At 43.5% G+C, this 27,137-nt stretch overlaps 1 protein-coding gene across 3 annotated transcripts in view; it reads left to right on the top strand.

Moving 5' to 3' along the window:
- The window catches only part of dennd1b (DENN/MADD domain containing 1B), a 200,919-nt gene that overhangs the window by 155,116 nt on the left and 18,666 nt on the right, over positions 1–27,137 (top strand). For 2 of the 3 annotated variants that reach the window (XM_029750398.1, XM_029750400.1), the window contains 7 exons: positions 1,217–1,342; positions 4,993–5,094; positions 10,521–10,611; positions 10,874–10,914; positions 19,984–20,019; positions 20,478–20,531; positions 21,136–21,222. In XM_029750398.1, coding sequence (XP_029606258.1) covers positions 1,217–1,342; positions 4,993–5,094; positions 10,521–10,611; positions 10,874–10,914; positions 19,984–20,019; positions 20,478–20,531; positions 21,136–21,222 — 537 coding nt within the window. The remainder of the gene's footprint in view (positions 1–1,216; positions 1,343–4,992; positions 5,095–10,520; positions 10,612–10,873; positions 10,915–19,983; positions 20,020–20,477; positions 20,532–21,135; positions 21,223–27,137) is intronic. The other variant, XM_029750399.1, reaches the window with a different exon arrangement.

Genomic DNA, 27,137 nt, shown 5'->3' with positions numbered 1-27,137 from the left:
CATTGTACACTGAGTGTACAAAACATTAGGAACATCTTCCTAATATTGAGTTGCACCCCCTTTTGCGCTCAGAACAGTCTCAATTTGTCGGTGCATGGACTCTAGGTGCCGAAAGCGTTCCACAGGGATGCTGGCCCATGTTGACTCCAATGCTTCCCAGAGTTGTCAAGTTGGCTACACAGGAAACTGTTGAGGGTGAAAAACCCAGCAGAGTTTCAGTTCTTGACACTCAAACCGGTGCGCCTGGCACCTACTACCATAACCTGTTCAAAGGCACTTAAATATTTTGTCTTGTCCATTCACCCTCTAAATGGCACACATACACAATCCATGTCTCAAGGCTTAAAAAACGTTCTTTATCCTGTCTCCTCCCATTCATCTACACTGAAGTGGATTAAACAAGTGACATCAGTAAGGGATCATAGCTTTCACCTGGATTCACCTGTTCAGTCTGTCATGGATAGAGCAGGTGTTCCTAATGTTGTATACACTGTGTATATTGTATACAACCAAGGGACCGTGTATATTTTGTGATACAATCCTCTTTCAGACAGACAGACAGACTTCAGAGCAGGTGAAGAGGCTCTTGACACCTTCCTTTAGACGTTCCGATGGACATCATGGGTCCCCCTAAAATAAGCATCTGCACGCTGCTGCTCTCCTGTGGGAGGGAGGGAGGGAGGGAGATTTACAGGATAGTACAGGGAGTGGCATTAAGAGGAAAAGAAAAGAAGTTGAGTGGGAGAGAGAATGAGACAACTGTGGATTTTCTTTCACAGTCCTTCTTTACTCCCTTCCCCTTTCTCTCCATCTCCCCCATCCTCTGCTCAATTAACAGAGCAGCAGGTGCTCTCTGCAGCACAACAGATACGCTTTTTTTTCGGGGCTGACCTGTAAATGTGACACTTCACACCCAGAATGCCTCTCCCGTTCCAGCTACCAATTTCACAGGTGTTAATTTAACTTTCCCCTCTCTTTCCACTCTCTTTCTCTCATTAATTCCCTCTCTCGCCCTCTCCATCCTGTCTCACGCCCCTCCCTCTCTCTTTCTCTATCTCTCTCCACCCTCGTTCTCTCTTCTCTCTCGATCTGTCTCTCTCCACCCTCCCTCCCTCCATCCCCTCCCTCTACCCTCTCTCCATCCCCTTCCTCTCTCTCTCTCTCTCTCTCTCGCTTGCTCTCTCTGTCTCTCTCCCTCTGTGTTTCTCTCTCTCAGGTCCACTCTCTGAAGAGTAAGCTGAAGAAGCAGTCGACATCAACAGGAAGTGGAGTAGCAAGGGCTTTCCTTCGGGCTCAGGCTGCTCTGTTTGGATCCTACCGAGATGCCCTCCGATACAAACCTGTAAGAGCCTAACCCTAGCCCTTAGAGCAGGGTTTCCCAAACTCTGTCCTGCCCCCCCCCCCGGGTGCACGTGTTGGGGCAAAAACCTAAATGTGCACCCATTGGAAACGCTGCCTTAGATACAAACCTGTAATAACCTAACCCTAACCCTTACCCTTCAATACAAACCTGTAAGAAGCTTCTCCTAACTGCAACCCTCAGGTACACACCTGTAATAACTCGCTTCGACCTAATCATTATACCCCTACCCTCAGAAGTTTGTTTTCAGTTTGTGAAAGGAGAATGTGTTTTTGAACAGTGAGTGAAGGTTGAAGGTGTGTTTTGAGTTGACTGAAGGTGGTCTGAAACACTGACATATCAGTGCCTTTACAGGAGGAGTCAGGAGATTTTCTTTGAAGATATCTTTTAGCCACTTCTCACTATCTTCCTTTCCCTCTCTAGTCTAAATCCCAGAACATTTCTCTCTCGCTCTGCCTCTCAATTCTAAGTTACTCCAGTTGAGAGCGAAACAAGCCATGTACTGTTTGTCAAATATCAGGGCTTTTGTTCATAGGCTTTAAGGGTAATTGGGCTGTGTATAGTCCCAGAGAGGGGATCCATAATTGATGCCTCTGTGTTGTCGGTCTGTGTATACAGACAGTGGCATGAACACACTGCCTGACTCCCTTCAGACACAAACATTTAAAGCAGAGCGAGGAAAGAGCTTGTGTGTGTGCTGTGACGTCCACACAACATACCATCTCCCTAGTCCCCATAGGATCTAGATAAAAGTCTATGATTCCACACACACACACACACACACACGCGCACAAATTGGCATCCATGCTCGCATACGGACATACACACACACACACAAATACACACACACAGGCACTCACACACATTCTGAGCACCCCGTTTGACTGAAGCATGTGTATGTGGAGCCTATATGCTTTCACAGACGAGCCAGTCTGTCTGTGTGTTAGTGTTGCACGGTATACCGAAACTTGAGTACTTTTCAATACTGGAACCTGAAAAAATGGTTCGGTACTAGAATTTTTGTTACTTTCTGGACTTCTGTGAAATGTGTCTCATGGATTAAGCCTGTCTATCAGCGCCACCGACCACTTATTATAGCGTGCACTGTGCCTGCTCCACAAACTCTCGTTTTAGTATCAAAACGTAACGTTTTGCAACTGTTTGGACTAATGATGACACCCTAGATCAGCTAGATGCACACTCTTGCCTGCAAGGCGGTATTGAATGTGTCACTGTCTGTCACCTTGATTACTCCAATTTGTCTCTCGAGCTGTGTACCTACGTTATAAACTTTAATTTGTAGGCTAGATTGTAGCAACCTCATGATGGGTAAAGGGCAATTTTTAGTATCATGTAGTAGCTTAAACCTATCTATGTTACGTTGAGCTGGGTGAATGGAATATGAATGAGAGACAGGCATCCAATATGTTGTAATAGAAACAAGGCCATGCTCATAGAGAAAATGTCCTCCGTAATCTTAAACGGCACTGACCGCCACTGGGCTACACATACACGTCCTCTGCCTCGACGACAATGGCAGTATTATCAGCAGCACCTGTCTTCATACTAAATGAATGTGTTCACTTAGGAAATGTTTCTGTTAAAATTAAATCTTTTATTTTTTCCACTTCTCTGCCCCGCTCTTAAAGCGCCTCATTGCCGCAGCGTAGTTTTAATGAAAGTGACGTTTCCAATCGTATCGTGTGAAACAATGCACGGGGACTCTGTCAGGGAGGAATAGTCCATTATTGTGAGCCAATCCGTGGGTGATTTAATGACACTTGTTTCTACTATTATGAGGAAAATGTTGTATTAATATTGATATGAAATATATGTATGGAAATAACTTATTGATCTGTTATGAATTATTATTTGGCTGTATGAATCCATGTACTTTTTTGGAGGCAGTTTTTGTGAACAATGTGGCCTCATTAACCTTAGCACAGTGGCCAGGCACTATGCCCTCCGTAATCTAGCTAATGATTAGCCCATTGGGGTGAACAATGCGGAGGAGCAACCCCATGCTTCAGCCATGTAGCCACAGATGCTGCATGAGACAGGTGATGATGCTTATTGCTAAAATAGCACACCTGCCTGATAATATGTACCATGTACAGCCCCTAAAGATATTGCTTTTCATCAATTTGTTATTGGCTCATTTCTGGAGGGGAATATTACATTTTAAACGGTTTAATATAGGCTATACAGTATGTCATCATTGAGAGAGGTGGGTAGCTTTATTTTGGTTTTCTAAACAATCAGTGTAAATTTCCGATTTTACGGTTGGCTATAATATAAGTTACTTGCCCAGACTGCAAATGAAACATGAAATCACAACTGAAATTATGCATGCATAACTTGCTTTACTGTGATCTTGGGTGGGGCCAGTAATATTGTCATTCGGCCAGTAGTTTTCGCATGGTACTGGCCGGTGTGCCACTGTCGAATTGACATGACTGTCAAGCCCTAAACTGGTAACCAGGCTAACTGCCTTACATTTTTTAAGACATTTATTTTCATTGTTAGAGCGGCCACTTAAGTATCTGGTCAATATAATGGATACACAAATGGATAATCTGTGGTCACACACACAATAACTCATTTGTGGGGGACGTCATTTTTACTGTTGCCTTGTTAGAATAGATTTGTTCTTTATTAGGCCATCTGCAAAGAAATACATTCTTCTGTTCCTATTCTTTCAGAATAACTATTCCATGTCTGAAGTAAAGTTGCTAATTGCAGAACTATAAACTAATCTTGATGTAATATATAGCATTAACCACCCAGCACTAAAATTAGGCCAGACCTACACTGTAGTGAACATGTCCTAGTGTGTTCATAGCCTCAAACACTAACCTGGTTCTCCACAATACTTAAAAAGTAACTGTAGAAAAATATACATTTGCAAATGAGGTTAATTATACGGAAACATGCATGTAGAACCACTGCAGGCTCCTTTTGATTGGCTGGGTAGCCATGTTGTCATCTAATGTCTGTAGCTCTCAGCTAATTATGATGCAAGAGAGTGTAACAGGAAAGACTGGATTACCTAGTTACTAAAGTTAAAAGTTTTGGGTGGCAGAAAATATATAAGTAGTGTACAGTAGAAATGTATCGTCAACTTCTTAATTTCTCTGGTCCTTTATCAGATCAGTAATGTGACATTTTAACAGTGGTGGAAAAAGTACCCAATTGTCATACTTGAGTAAAAGAAAAGATACCTTAATAGAAAATGACTAAAGTAAAAGTGAAAATCACCCAGTAAAATTCTACTTGAGTGAGTCTAAAAGTATTTGGTTTTAAATATGCTTAAGTATCAGAAGTCAATGTAATTGCTAAATTATACTTAAGTATCAAAAGTAAAAGTGTAAATCATTTAAAATTCCTTATATTAAGCAAACCAGACAGCACCGTTTTCTTGTTTTTTTTAATTCACTGATTGCCAGGGGCACACTCCAACACTCAGATATCATTTATTAAACGCATGCTTCATTTTACTTAAGTACTTTGCATCCCTGCATTTTAAAAGTATTCCACCACACAATACAAAGTGTAAATATCTGTATACGTTATCTGGTTCTAAATATGTGGTTCTGATCTTCCTGTCTCCTCCTCTTCTTGTTTCTGGTCAGGGGGAACCAGTCACGTTCTGCGAGGAGAGCTTTGTGGCTCACCGCTCCAGCACCATGAGAAACTTCTTGGAGATGGCGGTCAACCTGCAGCTCTTCAAACAGGTAACACCGCGATGTGTGTGCCTGGGTGCGTTCATGCATGTGTGAGGCCCACCATTCCAGAACCATGAGAAAATTCCTACCTAATAACTGAAAAACAATAGGAGCTACAGTGGTTGCTCAATAAACGTTTTGCGATTATGCTGCGGGTTGTGGTTTAGTACGGTACCCTGCGTCACCACTTCATTGCTCCAGACCAGCGCAAGGGGGAGTTAGAGCACTGATTATGCTTTTGGGTCCTACTGTGTCTCTAACTGACAATAAATGGGCGACATAAACCTAAATAGAAAGTGATAATTGTGCACGTCTTCAGTATTAATTACTAAAACTGTTGTTACACTAAGGTTTTTATTATTTTATTTTGTTAGGATTATTTTACTCTTACTGTAGTACTGTAGCCCACTCCCGACCAGTCACGTTGTACAGTGCCTAAGTGGCGCAATGGTCTAAGACACTGCATAGCAGTGGAAGCTGTGTTGCTACAGATTCTGGTTCAATACCCATGCTAGCCTCAACTGGGAGACCCATGAGATGACTGTAGGGTTTTGGTTTCTATCCCTCTAAAAACATAAATAAATAATTCAAAATAACAAACTAGCTTTATTTACAAATTAGTAACAATGTCTCACCCCATGTTCAAGGGTGGCCTTTTTCTCGCTCATTTTACGTTATTTGAAAACTAAATCATCTCCAAAATATTGTTATTTTTTAAACAAAGCAATTATTATTATTATTCATTTAGAATTGTATAAAAGCCCCTTGGACATTCTCACAGATAAATTATTAACCCTGTTATTAGCAGGACAATATATATTGGTCATGGCTCCCGAGTGGTGCACAATGGGATTGCCTTGCAGTTCTCCAACTGTATCCACTGAAAGTGTGAGGTTTAGGGCAGGGGGCACGGGATGGGCCGCGCACAGAAGACTGACCTAGCCCATGGGGAAGGGAGGAAGGGGGAGGGGGGGATGGACCCCCACCCCGCCACACTGGGTAGCACAGAGCAACACTTTAAGGGGTATTGCACTAATAATGGCGCTGACTAGGGAAACGTTCCCGCTGTTCTTAGTGCCTGTCTGCACGTTCAAACTAAAACAATGTAACTAATAATGGCATGTTTCTGCTTTCGTTAATAAAATAATGATAAAAATACTCTTTCAAAATGTCGATGTTTATTAAGTTATGGATCCATAACGAATTACTATGGGAATAAATATCACTGAATTACAGAAATATCCTCCAATCCTCTATATGTCACGTAATATTTGTCGATATACTGTAGGCTTACCTTAGGCAACATGAGTCTCACTAGTGTTGAGTAATGTGCTGTTAAAAGTGGTGTCGGTCTTATTTATTTAAAAAGAATATTGAAGTTAGAAGCAATAGCCTACAACTATTTTACCACCGTTTTGTGCTGCTCTGAGACAAGTATGGGGACTGGTCTTGATAAATCAATGAGATTTTTAATTTCACTGAATCTCCATTTAGGTATTGGTTAGATTACAATTAGGGTGTAGAAATGTTATGCCCTTAGTGTAACCTTTTTTTAACAAGGCAAGTCAGTAAAGAACAAATTCTTATTTACAAGGACAGCCTACTCCTTCCTCCCCATCGGGGAATTGAACTCCAGTCTCCCGCGTGCTGTAGCCTACTCCCGACCATCACGTTGTACAGCGCCATATTTTCCGTTCCATCCTAACAGAGGGTTTTTCGTTTTTCTTGGAATAGAAACACTGTGATATTAATCAAATTAATTAAGCAACATTTCTTAAAATCAGTCCCATATACTATGTTCTTACAAAAAAAGGTTTTAAATTCTCTAGGACAGCCACTATTGAAGGCTATCAAATGCTTCTCAAAGATGCCCTCTGGTGGTCAAACTAGCACTAACTAGCATTAACGGTACCAGTGGTTCACACTTAAATAACATGCCATTGAATTCTGCGGCAACATGCAAGCTGCGCCGCAGTACTCTGCAACTTTTAAAGGACAAACCACTGTATTTAAGCCTTTGATTAAACTGAAAGCTCTTTCAATTCTCTCTCCTTTAAACCAATCAAACCAACACCCACAGACAAAAATGCACCTAGGATAACTTCCTTCCCTTAATTAGGAAACGTAAACTATTAATAGAGTAACTTTCAAAGCCCGCACAGTCTTAAAAGCATTCCTTTACACCCCACCACAGTAAGACTGTTCCTCTCCAGCCTTGATAAGTTGTTTATTTATCCCTAAGAGGGAGCAGAGAGCTTCTTAATCAGCTCTTTTTTTGCGCGCTCTCTCTCTCTCTCTCTCTCTCTCTCTCTCTCTCTGTCTCTCTCTCTGTCTCTCTGTCTCTCTCTCTGTCTCTCTGTCTATCTCCCCCTGACTTCCCCCTCTTTGCTCCTGTCTGTGTGGTAGCGTAGGGAGAGGGAGTGTTAGGATGCGGTGGTTATCTCTCTCCTCCTCTCTAGCGTGGCGAAGGAGAGCGTTTATCTCTTCTGCTCCCTGTTAAAGTGAGAGAGGCCAGTGGTCCGTCGACTCTGATCTGGCCATGACCCACATCCGCTCACTGAGACACACACACACACACACACACACACACACACACACACACACCTGCTGACAAACCAGCCCTTCCCAACCCATCCCCAGACCCATCTCCATCCCGGTCTATTCAGTACAGAACAAAAGGAGGAGAGCTGCCAAGCGAATGCGAGGGAAAGGCTGTCAATGATAACCTGCTTTTTTATCAACCCTTTTATCAACCCTTTTGGCCCCTACACACACATTGACTGAAAACACACACACACACACACACACACTCCTTCTATAGTGGATGGGTTCAGGACACTGCTTGGTAGATGCAGTGGTTCAGTGGAGACTGGCTCAGTGAAGCTTCCCCTTCCTATAGACAGAGAGAGCAGCCTCATAATGTACATAGTACCCCTTTTAACACAGGCGGGGCAGGAGCCCTGACCATTTACTGGATCAGCCACAACAACACTGTCTCTCCACATAATACCAATCACAAGTCAAAGTAGGACTCCATTTTGCGGAGAATCAAAGTGGAAAAGCTAGAGAGCTTTAGGTTTCCTCTTCTCAACATATAAACTGTGTATGAATGTGATGTTTATGGGATGTTGAGTGTGGATGTCACAGATGTCAGAGTTACTCTGTAGGGTCCTACAGGCAGTTAACCCCCATGTTCTAGAACATCTTCCAGAGATCTGGAACCCCCCCCACAGTAATCTAGAACACTGCAGTGAGGATTCCAATGTCTGGCCCACAGATGGCTTGTTCGCCTCGTTTTACTGTGTACATGCAGCAGTACAGGTGGACGCCAGATGACTCCCAACATTATTCAGCTCACAGCTATAGAATGACTGACACTCTATGATAATCATATAGATAATAATGAATGTTTTGTAGTTTATTTATTTATAAAATCCCAACCCAACAATTGCATTGAGGGAGGCGGTTGCTGTACAATTCAGCCGTTTGATTCATCAGACAAAACCTTTTTTGGTCTGTCTGTTTTTCTAAAGATTCTTTAAATATTTTTAACTAGTTAAAAAAAAAAAAAATATATATATATATATATATATATATATATATATATATATATTGAAAATATCAATCATTTTAACACAGTTAACAGGATTGATATTCATGGCCATGAATACTGTCTTCTGTCCAAGTTGCTCCTTTTAAACAAATGTCTTTTGATGGTTGAAACCTGCAGTGTCATCCCGCATTAGCAAAACGATGATGATGAGGTTCCCCTCAGTCAGGCCTACAGGAGAGGAAAGCCTGGTGCTAGTTAGCCTAGCGCTCCGCTGAGCGATCTGCCCGAACCCATGCCAAGATATAGACGGACCGCTACCGACGGCTTCTAGATACAGTCTTTGAAATACAGCTAGCTGGGTGGACATAGCTCTAAAATAAAATGTATCTACTTAACCCTTATTTGACCAGAGGCCATATGTTTCAAGCATCTCAGAGTAGGAGTACTGATTTAGGATCAGTTTTGTCTTTTGGATCATAATGATGTTTTAGATAATAGAACACTTTCTCGTTTACAGAAACAACCCACAGTCACATGTTGGTCAGATGTCCACGCCCCCCTTGAGCTGAGCTGGTACCAGTCTGTTATTATCACGGCCCTGTGATGATAGATAACAGGCCTTTTGATGTTTTATGACTTTATTAAATAAATGAATAACGTTTATTTAGATTCTTTCATTTTTTGTTTGGTCATTGGTTGTGAGGTCAGAGCTTTCGGAACAACCCTACTTATTGGCCAGAGGGTCCCTTAAAGAGATGGGTGTGGCTAAGGCTTAAGAGGGTGTGAACAATGCTGAATGGGTGTAGACAAAGGGCTCTCCAATAGTAGTACCAAAACATTGAAAGATGGTTTTCTCAGAAGTGAGTTTACAAGTTGATCAACTTTCAAATCAGAATAATTTTCCCATTGTTTCCACAAATGCAGTGTATGATATACCATTTTGTAGCTCTGAGTCGCTACTTGTATCCAATGTAAAAAAAAAAATGTTTATTTTTTTATAAAAACAGAAATTCATATGTTGCTACATAAGACTTAATCCAGGTGGTGAGTCATATATGTGGGAACTCCTTCAAGACTGTTGGAAAAGCATTCCAGGTGAAGCTGGTTGAGAGAATGCCAGGAGTGTGCAAAGCTGTCATCAAGGCAAAAGGTGGCTACTTTGAAGAATCTCTAATATAAAATATAATTTGATTTGTTTAACACTTTTTTGGTTACTACATGATTCCATATGTGTTATTTCATAGTTTTGATGTATTCACTATTATTCTACAATGTAGAAAATAGTAAAATAAAGAAAAACCCTTGAATGAGTATGTGTGCCAACTTTTGACTTTGTGTGTACTCTGTGTGTGTGTGTGTGCGCGTGCGCGTGTGCGTGCACGCGCACGTAACGTCTGGGCTTATAATGAACATATTTATGGGAAGCGTTTTATAAGCTCCATGTGACAAAGGGAGGAAATTAAAGTTCCTAGTGCATCAGACACCAGGGCTGCATCCCCAATGGCACCCTATTCCCTACTTTTGACTGGGCCCAAAAGTAGAGCACTATGTAGGGAATAGGGTGCCATTGGGGATGCAGTCCTAGCCTCACCATGCAGTCTCCCAGCCAGGCCTAACCCTAACCAGGCAGCATGGCCGTCTGCTGCCCTAATCCCCAAAACCTGCTCCACATTACCCACCCGACCCCTAAACTCATTTAATCTAGAGACATTTTTGGAACAGGTAGGATTAAACACACTTGCCCAGTTGGGTGTCTTTTTTTCCCTGCCTCCCTCTGTCCCTCCTTTTCTCCCTCTTTCCCTCCTCTCCCTCCCTCTCCCTCTTCCCCTGCCTGCCTCCCTCCCTACCATCTGTAATTCTGTGTTGTAATTTATGGTTGCAGTTTATTGACGGCCGGCTGGCCAAGCTGAATGCAGGCCGAGGCTTCACTGACCTGTTCGAAGAGGAGATCAGTGAGGGAGGCTTCTGTGGAAGTAAGTGGCACTAACATCCTATAAGATTCATCTTACAAATAATAATTTTACTCAAACATAATTTTGGCTTACTTTTTAATTTCATATTGAACCTTTATTTAACCAAGTAGTCCGATTGAGGTCAGACGACCTCTTTCCCAAGAGAGTCCTATACGTTTGATACAGTCCCACAAAATGTATATCATCATTGAATTCATGTCATCACTGTGTCTGATCAGTCACTTTCACGTCTCTCATTGTGTGTGCCTTTTCTGTTTTGTAGGTAATTCCAGATCTTATCAACAGTGGGTGCACACCGTCAAGGTATGCAAAGATATTATGCAAATAAAATTAATTGAGTGTATTCTATATCTTCTCATGTTAGAGTAAATGACAGCTGTACGTTCTTGAGTCTATGGAGTGGAGCGTGCTGAATGTAAGTGTGTGTGTACATGTGTGTGCGGTTGGGCTTGTGAATCTGTGCATACTTACAGTAGGACAATTGAGAGAGGGAAAGTGAGAGAGAGAGAGATGGAAAGAAAGAGAGGGAAAGAGAGCGCGAGACTGTAGTGATTTGACAAGACGTCTTCCTGACTGACATGTTGATCTGTCAGGAAACACAAGAAAAGTGTTCCTCCATCAAACCAACCAAAGAACATAGATCGCACACCCCTCTCTCTCCCCCTCTCTTCTCTCTCTCTCTCTCTCTCTATCACTCTCTCTCTCTCCTGTCAACCGTACAGCAGCTCTGAATTAGTCCTCTAGAGTTATTTTCAAAGGCTTGTTAAAGTTCACATCCTATGACTGACACAGATCTATAAGAGCAGACTTTCACCTCGGCCCCTCTCTGCTCTTCTCTGCTCATCTCCTCTCTTTTCTCTGTCGGCTCCAAACTCTAAACTGGCTGGCATTAAAAGAGTTTAGTCGTTTAGTTTGACGCAGTTGCCTTGTGCTCTCTTAGTCTTTGCATTAAAGACTACTGTGGTGAAGGTAGAGAGGGAGTGACAGAGAAAGAGAGAGACACAGAGATAGATGCATGGAGAGACAGAGAGAGAGAAAGAGATAGAAAACAGGATAAAATAACTGAGTTCAGCAGAGATGTCATTCAATATGTGATGCAATTTAGCTACTGTATCTTGCCTGCTAATGTGGTGTTTATATATTCACCATCACACTATCTCAGTGTATCTCTCAAAGCAAACTATAGATGCCAGTAATGAGTTTTATGTGTTAGAGATATGATACATACAGAAAACACGCTGTCTGTCCATCGGCTTATTTTTGTATAGTAATTCCAGGCGTCTGTTGGTTTCAGTGGAGGCTCCTCAGAGGATGAAGGGGAGCACCATCCTACTTAGTGAATTGAATTTTTTCAATATATTGAAACATTAAAGTAATACTTTTTAGATAAAACTGAACTAAACATATTCACATGTCACCAAATAACTGATTAAAACACACTGTTTTGCAATGAAGGTCTACAGTAGTCTCAACAGCATCCTCTCGGGTAACACAATGGTGTAGTCGGAGGACCGCTAGCTTCCATCCGTCTCTGGGTACATTGACTTCAATACAAAACCTAAGAGGCTCATGGTTCTCACCCCCTTCCACAGACTTACACAGTAGCGCAGATGAAATATCAGCCAACAGAGAGAAGCACGAGGTTGAACTTCACTCAACTTAATTGAGTTTTCCCTATTAGTTAACACTATCAACGTTTCCCTGCAATTGTGATCGATTCAACGCAATATTAGCCACTTTCAATGCAACATACTGAAACAAAATGAACTATGCAAGAGATTTTGTGGTAGGCAGAACGCATCCAGACCAGTGCGGCATAACCAATCAGAGCTGCAGTAGGCCTGTATGCAAATAGACTATATATGGATCTGTGCCATTGACTTTGAACTGGACTGTGTTTACAGCATGAGCATTTGTGAGTTGATGCGCTTGTTTTAAGATAAAAGCAAAATCTGCGTGTAGCCACGTGGACATTTTGTTCATGTCCTTTTTTACTTAGTTAGTTATTAGCCCAGTTATAGATAATTAGTAGTCAGTAATAGGGGGGTGATTGCTTCCTACAAGAGCACAAAACGTGTACATTTCTAGACATCTTTGAAAAGCAGGTAATGGAAAAATAGTTTTTTTTTGTCTTAACAAAAGTGTTGTATTTTGAGACAGGCTTGAATAAGCTAAGTAGCCAATTGGCAGAGGGTAGCATCATTTGTCTCATTCTCTGTAATAATGGTACGGGAATAATAATGCAATAATTTTGTAAAGTGTTTTCTTGCATCAAATAACACAACATTTTCAGTCACCTCCTTGTCTGAAGGATAGACAGGCTAATGTCAAGCGCTGCATGTTTTTTTTTCAAAAGTCTCATGGAATGTAGGCCCACATTGAACCCCTACATTGGCTGCTACTGTAGGCTGAATGGTAGAACATCTATTTCCATGTGAAAATGTTATGGGATGCATTTTTTCCATAGTTTTTGATGGTAGGCCACTCTGGTAGGCCTACATTATAATTTAAAATAGCCACCGTAGCATACTTGGCCACTGCTAAAACTGTAACTTAAAGCGGTTACAGCCTCAGTGTTCACACGAAACGCAAGCTGGAAGTTGCACCGAAATTTCACAACGTTCAAGTTTGCCCTCAGCAGACCTGAAATTTTCTCAGTGCAAAAGAAATTAGAAGGAACATTGGTTATGACGACTTGCGGAGGACATCCTCCAACCTATCAGAGGTCTTGCAGTATGAACGGACGTGTTGTACATCCAATAAAATGATCAGCGAATGAATCTAGTTCTGAAAGCATAAGCTACAGCTAGCACTGCAGTGCATAAAGTGTGGTGAGTAGTTGACTCGAAGCGAAAGAAAGACAATAGTTTAACAGTTTTGAACAAATTCATTTCTTCAAAAATCTACGAACAGGAGAGAGAGAGAAAGAGAGCGAGAAAGCTACATTTAGTTAACTTTTTTTTTTCTTAGTTTACCTTTCACTTACTCATTCAGCTAATTTAGCCTACTCAACAACCTGACTCAGAGAGGAATTTCCATTTATGTTAGCTGGCTGGCTACGGCTATCCAACACGGCAACTCTTCCAATTAATTCAAGTTAACTTTCGGTTTTATTAATATATTGCCACCGGGGCCTGTCGGTGTAACTTCTAAACTGCTTGCTGTACAGCGTGATAGAATTGGATTGTGGGTTTACTAGTCTTATGTTGCTGTACCTCTAAAATCATGTCGTTGTCACGCGTCCCTTGGAGGTCTGGAGACTTTTGTATTGTAGGTTTTAATAGTCAGAGTGGGTATAACATCTCCTATGCACTTCCTTATAAACTCACTCACCAAATCCGTGTATAAATCAATATTATTCTCTGAGGCTACCCGGAACATGTCCCAGTCCGCGTGATCAAAACAATCTTGAAGCATGGATTCTGATTGGTCAGACCAGCGTCGAATAGTCCTTATCATGGGTACATCCTGTTTGAGTTTCTGCCTATAGGACGGGAGGAGCAAAATGGAGTCGTGGACAGATTTGTTCCTTGTGGGCCGTCGTGGTATCGGCTTGAGGGGGGATATACACGGCTGTGACAATAACCAACGAGAATTCTCTTGGGAGATAATATGGTCGGCATTTGATTGTGAGGAATTCTAGGTCAGGTGAACAAAAGGACTTGATTTCCTGTATGTTGTTACAAGTACACCATGAATCGTTAATCATGAAACATACAACCCCGCCCTTCTTCTTCCCGGAGAGATGTTTATTTCTGTCGGCGCGACACACAAAGAATCACGGTGGCTGTACCGACTCCGACAACATATTCCGAGAGAGCAATGTTTCCATGAAACAGAATATGTTACAATCCCTGATGTCTCTCTGGAAAGCAACCCTTTCCCTAATTTCGTCTACCTTGTTATCTAGAGACTGGACATTAGCGGGTAATATACTCGGAAGCGGTGGGGGGTGTGCGCGCCTCCGAAGTCTGACCAGAAGGCCACTCCGTCTTCCTCTTCTGCGGCGACTTTGTTTTGGGTCGGCCTCTGGGATCAGTTCAAATTCCCTGGGGGGTTCGGACAAAATCCGCTTCGGGAAAGTCGTATTCCTGATTGTAATGCTGGTAAGTTGACGTCGCTCTGATATTCAATAGTTCTTCCTGGCTGTATGTAATAACACTTTATATTTTCAGGGCCAACAATGTAAGAAGTAATACATGAAAAAAATACAAATACTGCAGTTTCCTAAGGACTAGAAGTGAGGTGGCCCTCTCTATCGGCGCCATCTTGTACTACATTAGATTGACGGTAACAGTTGTCAGATTACAGGTATAACAAATTCTAATAAAATAAACACTGGCTGTTGTTGACAAGCATATTCAGTTCATATCACAGGAGGCTGTTGAGGGGAGAACAGCTCACAATAATGCCCGGAATGGAGCAAATGTTATGGCATCAAACACCTGGAAACCATGTGTTTGATATATTTGATACCATTCCACTCATACCGCTCCAGTCATTACCATGAGCCCGTTCTGCCCTATTAAGGTGCCACAACCTCCTGTTGTTCATATACATATTATTAATATTTAATTCAGTGATTTAAATTATGATCCCATCCTCAGTAGCCTATTCCAGCAGGCTATTGGAAACAAAAACACTTCTTATTGCAAAATCACCTCACTATTCATGTTGAATAAATTAGTCTGTTAATTTGAACTAAGCAAGCTGCTAAATCGTTCAGTTTACATCTTGCCTACATCTTGTCTAGGCTACTGTAGACAATCTGAAATGAGATGTAGGCCTTTCAGGGGCCATAGACGACCAGCCTTTAGCTAAGCAGACTATGGAAACATTTTATTACAATCATAAAACCAGATTTTAGTTTGTAGCCTATGCCTATTGAAATGACAAGTCAATCTCGCAAATGGGCCATTTATAACGGTTTTTAGTCTTAACATCTGGCACATAATAACAGCACAATTGCCAGAAAGTAGCCTAACATTAATTTTTTTATGTTCATGCAAGTGTTTCTTGCTCAGAGATTTTGAGATCCTCTGTCCAACTTTCATCACTCAAACTCTATAGTTTGATTTATCTATAGTTATGCGCAAAGAAGATTTATTTACATTTATAAACCTGGTTCGAGCCCTGAATGCTAATTGGCTGTAAGCCTTGGTATATCAGACCATATCCTGCGGGTATGACAAAACATTACTTTTTACTGTTCTATTTACAGTGGTAACCAGTTTATAATAGCAACAAGGCACCAAGGGGGATTGTGGTATACAGCCAATATACCATGGCTAACGTCTGTCTCCAGGCACTCCGCGTTGTGTCGTGCTTAAGGACAGCCATGGTAAATTGGCCATATAAACTCAGCAAAAAAAGAAACGTCCTCCCACTGTCAACTGTTTATTTTCAGCAAACTTAACATGTGTAAAAATGTGTATGAACATAACAAGATTTAACAACTGAGACATAAACTGAACAAGTTCCACAGACATGTGAGTAACAGAAATGGAATAATGTGTCCCTCAACAAAGGGGGGGGGTCAAAATCAAAAGTAACAGTCAGTATCTGGTGTGGCCACCAGCTGCATTAAGTACTGCAGTGCATCTCCTCCTCATGGACTGCATCAGATTCGCCAGTTCTTGCTGTGAGATGTTACCCCACTCTTCCACCAAGGCACCTGCAAGTTCATGGACATTTCTGGGGGGAATGGCCCTCACCCTCACCCTCCAATCCAACAGGTCCCAGACGTGCTCAATGGGATTGAGATGCAGAACACTGAGATTCCTGACTTGCAGGAAATCACGCACAGAATGAGCCGTATGGCTGGTGGCATTGTCATGCTGGAGGATCATGTCAGGATGAGCCTGCAGGAAGGGTTCCACATGAGGGAGGCAGATGTCTTCCCTGTAACGCACAGCGTTGAGATTGCCTGCAATGACAACAAGCTCAGTCCGATGATGCTGTGACACACCGCCCCAGTCCATGACGGACCCTCCACCTCCAAATCAATCCCGCGCCAGAGTACAGGCCTCGACGATAACCGCGAATCCGACCATCACCCCTGGTGAGACAAAACCGCGACTCGTCAGTGAAGAGCACTTTTTGCCAGTCCTGTCTGGTCCAGCGACGGTGGGTTTGGTGCCCATAGGCGACGTAATTGCCGGTGATGTCTGGTGAGGACCTGCCTTACAACAGGCCGACAAGCCCTCAGTCCAGCCACTCTCAGCCAATTGCGGACAGTCTGAGCACTGATGGAGAGATTGTGCGTTCCTGGTGTAACTCGGGCAGTTGTTGTTGCCATCCTGTACCTGTCCCGCAGGTGTGATGTTCGGATGTACCGATCCTGTGCAGGTGTTGTTACACGTGGTCTGCCACTGCGAGGACGATCAGCTGTCCGTCCTGTCTCCCTGTAGCGCTGTCTTAGGCGTCTCACAGTACGGACATTGCGATGTATTGCCCTGGCCACATCTGCAGTCCTCATGCCTCCTTGTAGCATGCCTAAGGCACGTTACGTAGATGAGCAGGGACCCTGGGCATCTTTCTTTTGGTGTTTTTCAGAGTCAGTAGGAAGGCCTCTTTAGTGTCCTGTTTTCATAACTGTGACCTTAATTGCCTACCGTCTGTAAGCTGTTAGTGTCTTAACGACCATTCCACAGGTGCATGCTCATTAATTGTTTATGGTTCATTGAGCAAACATGGGAAACCCTTTACGATGAAGATATGTGAAGTCATTTGGATTTTTAAGAAATATCTTTGAAAGACAGGGTCCTGAAAAGGGGACGTTTCTTTTTTTGCTTAAATCATAGCATTCAAATTTCAATCGTCATCCATTGATGGAAAATTAACTGTCGAGTTTAATAAGGTCAAATTAATGATATTTTTTCTTACCAAATATTAAAATTCCTTTATTACAAATTTGACTTCTTGACATTCCCCTTTAACCTCTATCATAAACTCGCTGTTTTCGCCCACGGGACTGCAGCTGACTGGATGTTTTTTTGTTTGTCGCGCCATTCTCAGTAGACACTGCCGTGTGTGAAAAGCCCAGGAGGGTGGCCGTTTTTGAAATACTGTATCCGGCGCGGTTGGCACCGACAATCATACCACATTCAAAGTCGCTTAGGTCACTCGTTTTGCCCATTCTAACGTTCAATCAAACAGTAACTGAATGCATGTCTGCCTGCTTTATATAGCAAGCCACGGCCACATGACTCACTGTCTGTAGGAGCGATCCATTTTCATGAACGGGCCAGTCAGTGTATAAACCTTTTACAATTGGAGCAATTATCTGTTGTTGTTTAATCTAAGATGTCTAATCTTTACATACAGTACGAGTTAGCTTATTTGTACATTTTTAAGTGATAAAGTGTTGATTCCTTGAAGTTGATTCCTTGTTTTAATTGTTAAACTATTTTTCAAAATGAACTAGTGTCAATGTTGGTTAAACCCATATCACAATCCTGCAATAAAGTGGGGAAGGGGTTCTGCCTGTAATGTGTCTGTGTTTCTGTGTTGTATTCCTAAATGAACATTTCCTTTTTGTCTAGTTGTAAGAGCTCCAGTTGGTTTTATTTGATTGTCACTCCCTCAGTATATCAGCTATGTGAATCCATTTTGCAGCTTATCATATAGCATGCATCGCCAATGCAGTCATAGGACTACAGTATGATGGCATTACTTGCCTTATGGCATCTGTCATCTGAAGCAGGGCATAGCTAAACTCACATTGTTTACATGTTGAGCTATATGTTCTCAATTTAAATGTGATACCAGTAGACAATATATGAAGCAAACCATATACCAGATTTTGTACATGCCTTTTAAGTGCTGACATAAAATTGTTTAGTGTAAATCCAAACCTTGCAATTTAGGTACAGTATGAAAATAAGGAGATGCAATTAGGCTACAGAAGATGAACATTACAGATAACATTTTGAGGTTGATTTTATTTTATGAATTTTAGCAATGTTGCTTGCAAAATGATTGCAGTTCCCATAGAGAGACAGTACATGGCTGCTCTATGTATCACTGACACTGGATAAGCTAGCGACTTGGCTAACACAACTAACCTTTTAGGTCAATAATATGCTGTTTTTATTAACATTCTGTTGGCTTCATAATTGTGAGTGAAGATTAACTAACTAGTAGCTAGCTAGTTAGTTATAGCTATGTAGCTTACAAGGTTAGCTGACCTTTTTCAAAACAAGCCTCATTATGGCTAGCTACTTCTTGTCCCTAATCCTAGCCTTTACAGCTAAATATATCTTCAGAAACCTCAAAATAAAAAATATTGATTAATGCCAGCATTGATGACATTTTCCCCCCTCTTGCTGCAGCTTTAGCTCATCTCAAATTAACTGAGAAATGCTGTGAAAACCAGCGTGCTGCAAACATTCAAAAAAGTTTTGTCACTAGTGCTTGTTTTGTTCAAATCTTTAGTCCTCACGTACCGTTGTTCCTACGGCACTAATCTGGTGAGCATCTTATGGAGCTCCGCTCAAGCAAAGCATTTGATTGGTTTGACGTGTTGCAAGGCGACACTGATTTACACCGGGTTTTGACCACTCTTTAGCTGATTTCTGCCATGGAACTTCTCCAGGCTTCCCGTTTTAAGGCTATGAGTTTACTAATGCATTAGTTCTAGTTTCTTGACTATAACTTTAATATGGTGACATTGATGTAGGCTGTGTAGCGGTTAGCAGTTATGGTATGAAGGGTTTGGCTTGAAGTTTTTGTGCCTATTCACAGACAGCTGTAGTGTTGTGCACTAAAGTCCATAAGCGAAGGGAAAAGGTGAGAGGAGGAGAGTGTGCGGGTGATCAGGGGTATATTCATTCCGCTGATTCTGTTGCAAAATGTTTCTTAAACCGAAGCAAACTGAACGAAACTGGGAGGGACCTACCTGAATTTGTCCAATAGAAACTCTAGTTTGGACTAATGATTACACACCAGATCAGCTAGATGCAGGCTAGATTCAGGCAAGAGTGTGCAAGGTGGTATTGAATGTGTCACTGTCTGATTACTCCAATATGTCTCTCGACCTGTGCACCTACGTTATAAACGTTCATTCGTAGACTAGGTTGTAGCAACCTCATGATGGGTATAGGGCAATTTTTAGTAACATGTAGTAGCTTAAACGATCTTACATTGAGCTGGGTGAATGGAATATGAAAGCCATGGTCATAAATAAATCAAAATCTTCCTCCCTAATCTTAAATGGCACCGACCGCCGCTGGTTGGGTTGTGTGTTCGATGGAAATCCTGTGTGTGCTGCCAAGTGTGTGTGTGTGTGTGTGTGTGTGTGTGTGTGTGTGTGTGTGTGTGTGTGTGTGTGTGTGTGTGTGCACTGCTAAATTACAGTGTTGTGTGTTGCAGAGAGGCGGCGTGCTGATCAACACTGCAATGACTAAGGCAAGTCCAGCTGTGAAAACGGTCTACAGATATGCAAGTCTGGATCAATAACATATTCCCAATCAGACCTGGGTGAAATATGTTCAAATACTAGAGCTGCTCTTGATTTAGTTTGGAACCGGTGGAATAGTCCCACAAGTGCAAACTCCGAGCTAAATCAAGCACACCTCAAACACTTTCATATTGGACACACACACAACATGAAAACCTAACCTTAAAATGTGTATTAAGTCATACAGGTTCTCACTCTGAATATCCGAAAGGTTGTAGTTAGCTGGTAAATGTCATTGTTCCACTAGGACTGTGTATGTATATGCATGCGTGTGATGCCCTTTCCAACTTTAGTCTTTGTCCTTTTGGCCAGCAGGATCAAAGCAGGCCTTGATGTTACACCGGACCACTGTCGAATATTAATGGAGCCTGTGGTTATTTCTAATGCCTGTGTTTCTCTCCTACAGGCCAAGAGTCATGCCAAGAGGGGCATTCGCAGGCTCAAGCAAAGGGTGACCTATGTGAATTCACACCTCTCCAGGGCTCACACACACACTCTGTTTTATATGGAGCATGTGACTCAGCTCACTCAGAGATGAGCAGGGTTGTAATGACTTGTGAAACATGTGCATTGTGCTTTGTTCGGGAGTGTACATTTCTAATCAGTGTCCCTCTGCCTATAGCCTGTCGTCATCCAGCTACAGTCCTAACTCTTTATTGTTTGCATATTTCATAAATGAGCCACTGATTCCTTCTAAGGAAACGCAACCAGATGTATGTTTCCATCAGTCTGGTCCTTTTGATAAGGCAATTTCAGTTTGAACTCACCGTCAGAGGAGAGGCTGAGGACAGGGACACTGACTAACTGGCTCTCACTAGGCTGTACTAGACACACACACACACACACGTCGCTATGTGTGCATACACATGAGTTCAGAATGATTTAATCTGATTTGACCTGGCCACACTCCAAATACATGCATAACTGTCTGTTTTATTATGTTCTACACACATTATGGCACACTCACTTGACACACTCACTCCTCTCTCTTTCTCTCGCTCTCTCTCCCCCTCTTGTTTTCTCACACCACCTCTCCATCTCCTCCCTCTATCGCTTTCTCTCAGGAAGAAGAGGATGATGGGCCATTCTGCTCAGGGTCTCCCACCAGCACCAAGAGTCTGTCACCACGGAGACTGCAGAAGAGGAGACATGTGAGTGACACACACGCACAAACTATTCCTACGTCTCCGTTCCCATCCCTCTCTTCCCATCTCTCTTCTCATCTATCTCCACATCTAATCTCTCTTCCTCATCTACCTCTTCCCTTGGTCTAGTCTCTCCATCCTTCCTCCTGTTCGTTACTTTGTAGTAGTTTGTCAATGTGCCAGATGATAAGTAATGATAAGCAGATTTTCTAGTGTGCAACATCAGCAATAGTAATATGCACTGTACACTCTACAATGTTTATGTTAGTTTGCTCTGTCTGTATGGACAGTCAGCACAACAACACAGCTCCTCTGCTTTTCAGCACTTCTTAAGGAGAATCTGCTTGTGGCATCATTAAAAAAAACAGCATGTTTTCCTAGTATGTGCAAGCTGGCACATGCACACTCCATGCACCCCCCCCCCCCCCCCCACACACACACACCTTTTTCTCTCTCTCTTGTTACCTCCTCTTTGTTTCTCTCTCTTGTTCTCCCCCCTCTCTCTCTCTGACACACTCACACAAACAATACTCCTGTTAGATTTAGCTTGCATGGTGATTGCGAGGTTGTCGGCTCGATGTCACATACATCCCTGCTGAAAAACTGCATAGACCAGCATACATTTCAAGCTGGTCTGTGCTGGATTATTCAGGTCTATGCTGATCAAGCTGGTCTGACCAGCATGGTCTAGCTGGTCAAGCTGGTCTGACCAGTGTGATCTAACTGGTTCTGCTGGCCCACCAGCATTGTCTTGCTGTTTATGCTGGCAGACCAGCATGCTCTAGCTGGTCATACTAGTCTGATCAGCATGGTCTAGCTGGTTATGCCGGTAGACCAGCCTTCGATGTGTTTTCACTGGTGATAGCCTTCGTTGTGTTTTTGCTGGTAAACTGCCTTCGGCTGTGGTTTTACTGGTGTCTAGCCTTCACTGTGTTTTGAACACTGTTGGTTTGCATTATGCTGGCTTGCAAAGTGATATTTAATTCCAATTGGAATCCATCCAGAGTGGATTCCCCCAATCTGCATTCAGAATGACTGGAAGGGATAGACAGATGAATAAATGAGACTACCTAAACTACACTATATACGAAAGTATGTGGACACCCCTTCAAATTTGTGGATTCTGCTATTTCAGCCTCACCCATTGCTGGCAGGTGTATAAAATCGAGCACACAGCCATGCAATCTCCATAGACTAACATTGGCAGTAGAATGGCCTTACTAAAGAAAGAGCTCAGTGACTTTCAACTTGGCACCGTCATAGGATGCCACCATTCCAACAAGTTAGTTTGTAAAATGTCTGCCCTACTAGAGCTGCCCCGGTCAATTGTAAGTGCTGTTATTGTGAACTGGAAATGTCTAGGAGCAACAACGGCTCATCCGCAAAGTGGTAAGCCACACAAGCTCACAGAACGGGACCGCCAAGTGCTGAAGTGCGTAAAAATCGCCTGTCCTCTGTTGCAACACTCCACGACTGAGTTCCAAACTGCCTCTAGAAGCAACGTCAGCACAATAACTGTTCGTAGGAAGCTTCATGAAATGGGCTTCCATGGCCGAGCAGCCGCACACAAGCTTAAGATCACCATGCGCAATGCCAAGCGTCAGCTGGAGTAGTGTAAAGCTCGCCGCCATTGGACTCGAGCAGTGGAAATGCCTTCTCTGGAGTGATGAATCACGCTTCACCATCTGGTTGTCCCCAGCAGGTGTGCACATACTTTCGGTAATGTAGTGTATCTAAACTTGAACAACCATTTAAGTAACGGGTGCAATAAGTCAAACTAACAGATTGGATTGGTTTAGAAAAATGTATGTTATTTGTCTTTTGTGCAGCAAAATATCAAATAAATGTGCATAAACACAGATATTGAAACAAACAAACAATTAAAAACATCTCAACACGATAGAGCATGCTGGGAAATATGATAATGGTGGGCGTGGTTTTGCAGAACAGCAAAATTCGGGTTACATAGGAGTCAACCTCACTTGGGATTTTAACTCACCTCACAGTTGCCAGCAATCTGAATTTCCTGCTACGCCACTGGATCTATTGGTATGATAAAGATTGTTAAAAGATTAGAACCAATAGATATTCTGTCATTTGTCCCAGTAGGGCAGCGCTTTTGTTTTTTGCCCTAGCACTAACCAGCTGATTCAAATAATGAACTCATCATCAAGGTTTGATTATTTGAATCAGTTGTGTATTGCTAGGGCAAAAGCCAAAACGTGCACCTCTTGGGGTCTCCTGGACCGAGTTTGGGAAACGCTGCTGTAGGGGGAACCCTTTTGGGAGCCACGTATAACCCTTCTGATTTGTCCCTGCAAGATAACACTTTTTAGAGTTCCATTTAGGGCCCTCTCATGAAGAACCCTCTGGTTCCAGGTAGAACCAATGACATGTTCTACAGTTATACTTATAGGATATTTAAAATGTGCTTATGTTAAAAATTACTGTAATTTGACAGTAAGTTTACCTTCTACTGAGTTGCAGGAAGAATACAGTGTTTTTATATACTGAATAAAAATATAACACAACATGCAATAATTTCAAAGATTTTACTGAGTTACAGTTCAAATTAGGAAATCAGTCAATTTAAATAAAATATTAGGCCCTAATCTATGGATTTCATGTGGCTGGGAATAGAGATATGCATTTGTTGGTCACAGATACTGTACCTTAAAAGGTAGGGGCATGGGGCAGAAAACCAGTCAGTATCTGGTGTGCCTCATCTCCTTCGCATGGCTGTTGATTGTGGCCTGTGGAATGTTGTCCCACACTTCTTCAATGGCTGTGCAAAGTTCCTGGATATTGGCGAGAACTGGAAAATGCTGTCGCACATGTCAATCCAGAGCAACCCAAATATGCACAATGGGTGACATTTCTGGTGAGTATGCAGGCCATGGAAGAACTGGGACATTTTCAGCTTCCAGGAATTGTGTACAGATCCTTGCAACATGGGGCCGTGCATTAATCATGCTGGAACATGAGGTGATGGCGGTGGATGAATGGCATGACAATTAGCCTCAGGATCTCGCCACGGTATCTCTGTGCATTCAAATTGCCATCGATAAAATGCAATTGTGTTCGTTGTCTGTAGCTTATGCCTGCCCACCGCCACCACGGGGCACTCTGTTCACATTTACATTTAAGTCATTTAGCAGACGCTCTTATCCAGAGCGACTTACAAATTGGTGCATTCACCTTATGATATCCAGTGGAACAACCACTTTACAATAGTGCATCTAAATCTTTTTTGGGGGGGGGGGTTAGAAGGATTACTTTATCCTATCCCAGGTATTCCTTAAAGAGGTGGGGTTTCAGGTGTCTCCGGAAGGTGGTGATTGACTCCGCTGTCCTGGCGTCGTGAGGGAGCTTGTTCCACCATAGGGGTGCCAGAGCAGCGAAAAGTTTTGACTGGGCTGAGCGGGAACTGTGCTTCCTCAGAGGTAGGGGGGCCAGCAGGCCAGAGGTGGATGAGCGCAGTGCCCTCGTTTGGGTGTAGGGACTGATCAGAGCCTGAAGGTACGGAGGTGCCGTTCCCCTCACGGCTCCGTAGGCAAGCACCATGGTCTTGTAGCGGATGCGAGCTTCAACTGGAAGCCAGTGGAGAGAGCGGAGGATCGGGGTGACGTGAGAGAACTTGGGAAGGTTGAACACCAGACGGGCTGCGGCATTCTGTATGAGTTGTAGGGGTTTAATGGCACAGGCAGGGAGCCCAGCCAACAGCGAGTTGCAGTAATCCAGACGGGAGATGACAAGTGCCTGGATTAGGACCTGCGCCGCTTCCTGTGTGAGGCAGGGTCGTACTCTGCAAATGTTGTAGAGCATGAACCTACAGAATCGGGTCACCGCCTTGATGTTAGTGGGTGTCCAGGGTCACGCCAAGGTTCTTAGCACTCTGGGAGGAGGACACAATGGAGTTGTCAACCGTGATGGCGAGATCATAGAACGGGCAGTCCTTCCCCGGGAGGAAAAGCAGCTCCGTCTTGCCGAGGTTCAGCTTGAGGTGGTGATCCGTCATCCACACTGATATGTCTGCCAGACATGCAGAGATGCGATTCGCCACCTGGTTATCAGAAGGGGGAAAGGAGAAGATTAATTGAGTGTCGTCTGCATAGCAATGATAGGAGAGACCATGTGAGGATATGACAGAGCCAAGTGACGTGGTGTATAGCGAGAATAGGAGAGGGCCTAGAACAGAGCCCTGGGGGACACCAGTGGTGAGAGAACGTGGGCCACGCCGGAGATGCCCAACTCAGAGAGGGTGTAGAGGAGGATCTGGTGGTTCACAGTATCAAAGGTAGCAGATAGGTCTAGAAGGATGAGAGCAGAGGAGAGAGAGTTAGCTTTAGCAGTGCGGAGAGCCTCCGTGACACAGAGAAGAGCAGTCTCAGTTGAATGACCAGTCTTGAAACCTGACTGATTTGGATCAAGAAGGTCATTCTGGGAGAGATAGCAAGAGAGCTGGCCAAGGACGGCACGTTCAAGAGTTTTGGAGAGAAAAGAAAGAAGGGATACTGGTCTGTAGTTGTTGACATCGGAGGGATCGAGTGTAGGTTTTTTCAGAAGGGGTGCAACTCTCGCTCTCTTGAAGACGGAAGGGACGTAGCCAGCGGTCAAGGATGAGTTGATGAGCGAGGTGAGGTAAGGGAGAAGGTCTCCGGAAATGGTCTGGAGAAGAGAGGAGGGGATAGGATCAAGCGGGCAGGTTGTTGAGCGGCCGGCCGTCACAAGACGCGAGATTTCATCTGGAGAGAGGGGGGAGAAAGAGGTCAAAGCACAGGGTAGGGCAGTGTGAGCAGGACCAGCGGTGTCGTTTGACTTAACAAACGAGGATCGGATGTCGTCGACCTTCTTTTCAAAATGGTTGACGAAGTCATCCGTAGAGAGGGAGGAGGATTCAGGAGGGAGGAGAAGGTGGCAAAGAGCTTCCTAGGGTTAGAGGCAGATGCTTGGAATTTAGAGTGGTAGAAAGTGGCTTTAGCAGCAGAAACAGAAGAGGAAAATGTAGAGAGGAGGGAGTGAAAGGATGCCAGGTCTGCAGGGAGGCGAGTTTTCCTCCATTTCCGCTCGGCTGCCCGGAGCCCTGTTCTGTGAGCTCGCAATGAGTCGTCGAACCACGGAGCAGGAGGGGAGGACCGAGCCGGCCTGGAGGATAGGGGACATAGAGAGTCAAAGGATGCAGAAAGGGAGGAGAGGAGGGTTGAGGAGGCAGAATCAGGAGATAGGTTGGAGAAGGTTTGAGCAGATGATAGGATGGAAGAGAAGAGAGTAGCGGGAGAGAGAGAGCGAAGGTTGGGACGGCGCAATACCATCTGAGTAGGGGCAGAGTGAGAAGTGTTGGAGGAGAGCGAGAGGGAAAAGGATACAAGGTAGTGGTCGGAGACTTGGAGGGGAGTTGCAATGAGATTAGTGGAAGAACAGCATCTAGTAAAGATGAGGTCAAGCATATTGCCTGCCTTGTGAGTAGGGGGGGAAGGTGAGAGGGTGAGGTCAAAAGAGGAGAGGAGTGGAAAGAAGGAGGTAGAGAGGAATGAGTCAAAGGTAGACGTGGGGAGGTTAAAGTCACCCAGAACTGTGAGAGGTGAGCCATCCTCAGGAAAGGAACTTATCAAGGCGTCAAGCTCATTGATGAACTCTCCAAGGGAACCTGGAGGGCGATAAATGATAAGGATGTTAAGCTTGAAAGGGCTGGTAACTGTGACAGCATGGAATTCAAAGGAGGCGATAGACAGATGGGTCAGGGGAGAAAGAGAGAATGTCCACTTGGGAGAGATGAGGATTCCAGTGCCACCACCCCGCTGGCCAGATGCTCTCGGGGTATGCGAGAACACGTGGGCAGACGAGGAGAGAGCAGTAGGAGTAGCAGTGTTATCTGTGGTAATCCATGTTTCCGTCAGCGCCAAGAAGTCGAGGGACTGGAG

This window comes from Salmo trutta, chromosome 4, assembly GCF_901001165.1.
Source record: "Salmo trutta chromosome 4, fSalTru1.1, whole genome shotgun sequence".
NCBI classification, from domain to species: Eukaryota; Metazoa; Chordata; class Actinopteri; order Salmoniformes; family Salmonidae; genus Salmo; species Salmo trutta.
The sequence above is the reverse complement of the archived record's forward strand: the minus strand, read 5'-3'. Positions and strand labels throughout refer to the sequence as shown.